Below are 1,295 nucleotides of genomic sequence, written 5' to 3'. Positions count from 1 at the left end.
CATTTTGAACAAATGTTATCACTTGCTTCGTTTCGTAAGAATGGACCCAATATTAGTATGGTGTTTTAAAGTTTGTTAATACCGATTGATGTTCATATGTTATATAACAGTTTTGTTATTTTCTATCTACCTTTACTTACCTGTTTCTGTTCGTATTTCAGAGCTAATTTCAATCGAGAGAGTGTTAAGTTACCACTGTCTACTTCTTCATCGAATTGATCTTCGGAATCATTTGTTTTATTCATGACTGCAACAACTTCTTCTGTGCTTCTACACTGGTCAAGTAAATCTACAGCAAACCTTTTACATTGTTCCAAGAGCGTAAGATATATATCTTTAAACTCATTTTCTCTCATTGCCATGTGCTGCAGTTCCCAGCTTAGTCTGAAAGCTGTCAATATCGGGTCATTGCTAGTTAAAGCCATCCATGCTGGACTTGCAAGAGCCTTGTAAGCATTGATTCTCTTTAGCGAATATCTTAGACTGTCGTGTTTTTGTCGTACCTTGCATTGATCACAATCGCAGATGACAGAATGCGGTTTAAAAATTGAAGCACCTCGAGTGAGAAGAAGTTGCAATATCTCAAACTCATTTACATGAGCTGCTAAGATTATTGGTGATATATCAGGAGAATAGTCTGAGCTATCAGTTTTAAGGCTGTTCTTCATATCGTACCATCCTTCCCCGAGCATTTCAACACTAATACTGGGGTGATTGACCATCATTTCCACCATCTTGTATACGCCCTCCTTAATTGCATAAAGTAATGCATCTCCTATAAAAACATTTTCCTGTGCTAATAAAATTTCAACAATTTCAATATTTTCATTATCCACAGCCATCTGCAAAGCACTTCTGCCCAGGATGTCCGTGACGTTGACATTGACAGGGTCTTCTGTGTTTTTCAGGCAACGTAGAATTGTAGCTTTGTCTCCTTTCTGTGCTGCTTCTAATAAGTCACGTTCGTTTTTCGTCAGTCTATTACCCTCGCTAAACAATTGAAGTGGAATACTACTCATACTAGATACAAGATTCATTGACGTTGGTAACGATGCTGAGACAGTTGGTATAACTGTCTGACACGAGTCAGTTCCAAATATGCCAACTGGGAAAAGGTTCATAGTTGAAGGTGTGGTTCGTATTCTGAATGACATCATTTACCTGCGAGCAATAAACAGGTTTACATCACTTTTTATTAGATATGTTACATTTTATTATTATGTTATGTCACTTTCATGGTTGCACGTCATCGCTTTCTTTCCGGGAGTTTTGTTTTTTTAAATACTGATGAGAAA

General features: G+C 37.1%; 1 protein-coding gene across 1 annotated transcript; it reads right to left on the bottom strand.

Moving 5' to 3' along the window:
- Nucleotides 1-140: 140 nt before the first annotated feature.
- Nucleotides 141-1,281, bottom strand: LOC117117184 (transient-receptor-potential-like protein; the record flags this gene model as incomplete). Its single annotated transcript, XM_033261409.1, has 1 exon — nucleotides 141-1,281. A coding segment is annotated over exon 1 (1,017 nt), but the record flags the coding sequence as incomplete, so codon positions are not given.
- Between the last annotated feature and the right edge of the window lie 14 nt (nucleotides 1,282-1,295).

Source organism: Anneissia japonica, unplaced genomic scaffold (assembly GCF_011630105.1).
Source record: "Anneissia japonica isolate Jap-2015-1 unplaced genomic scaffold, ASM1163010v1 scaffold307918_len1295_cov382_single, whole genome shotgun sequence".
In the NCBI taxonomy this organism is placed as follows: domain Eukaryota; kingdom Metazoa; phylum Echinodermata; class Crinoidea; order Comatulida; family Comatulidae; genus Anneissia; species Anneissia japonica.
Note: the sequence above shows the minus strand (reverse complement) of the source record. Positions and strands in the feature narration are given on the sequence as shown.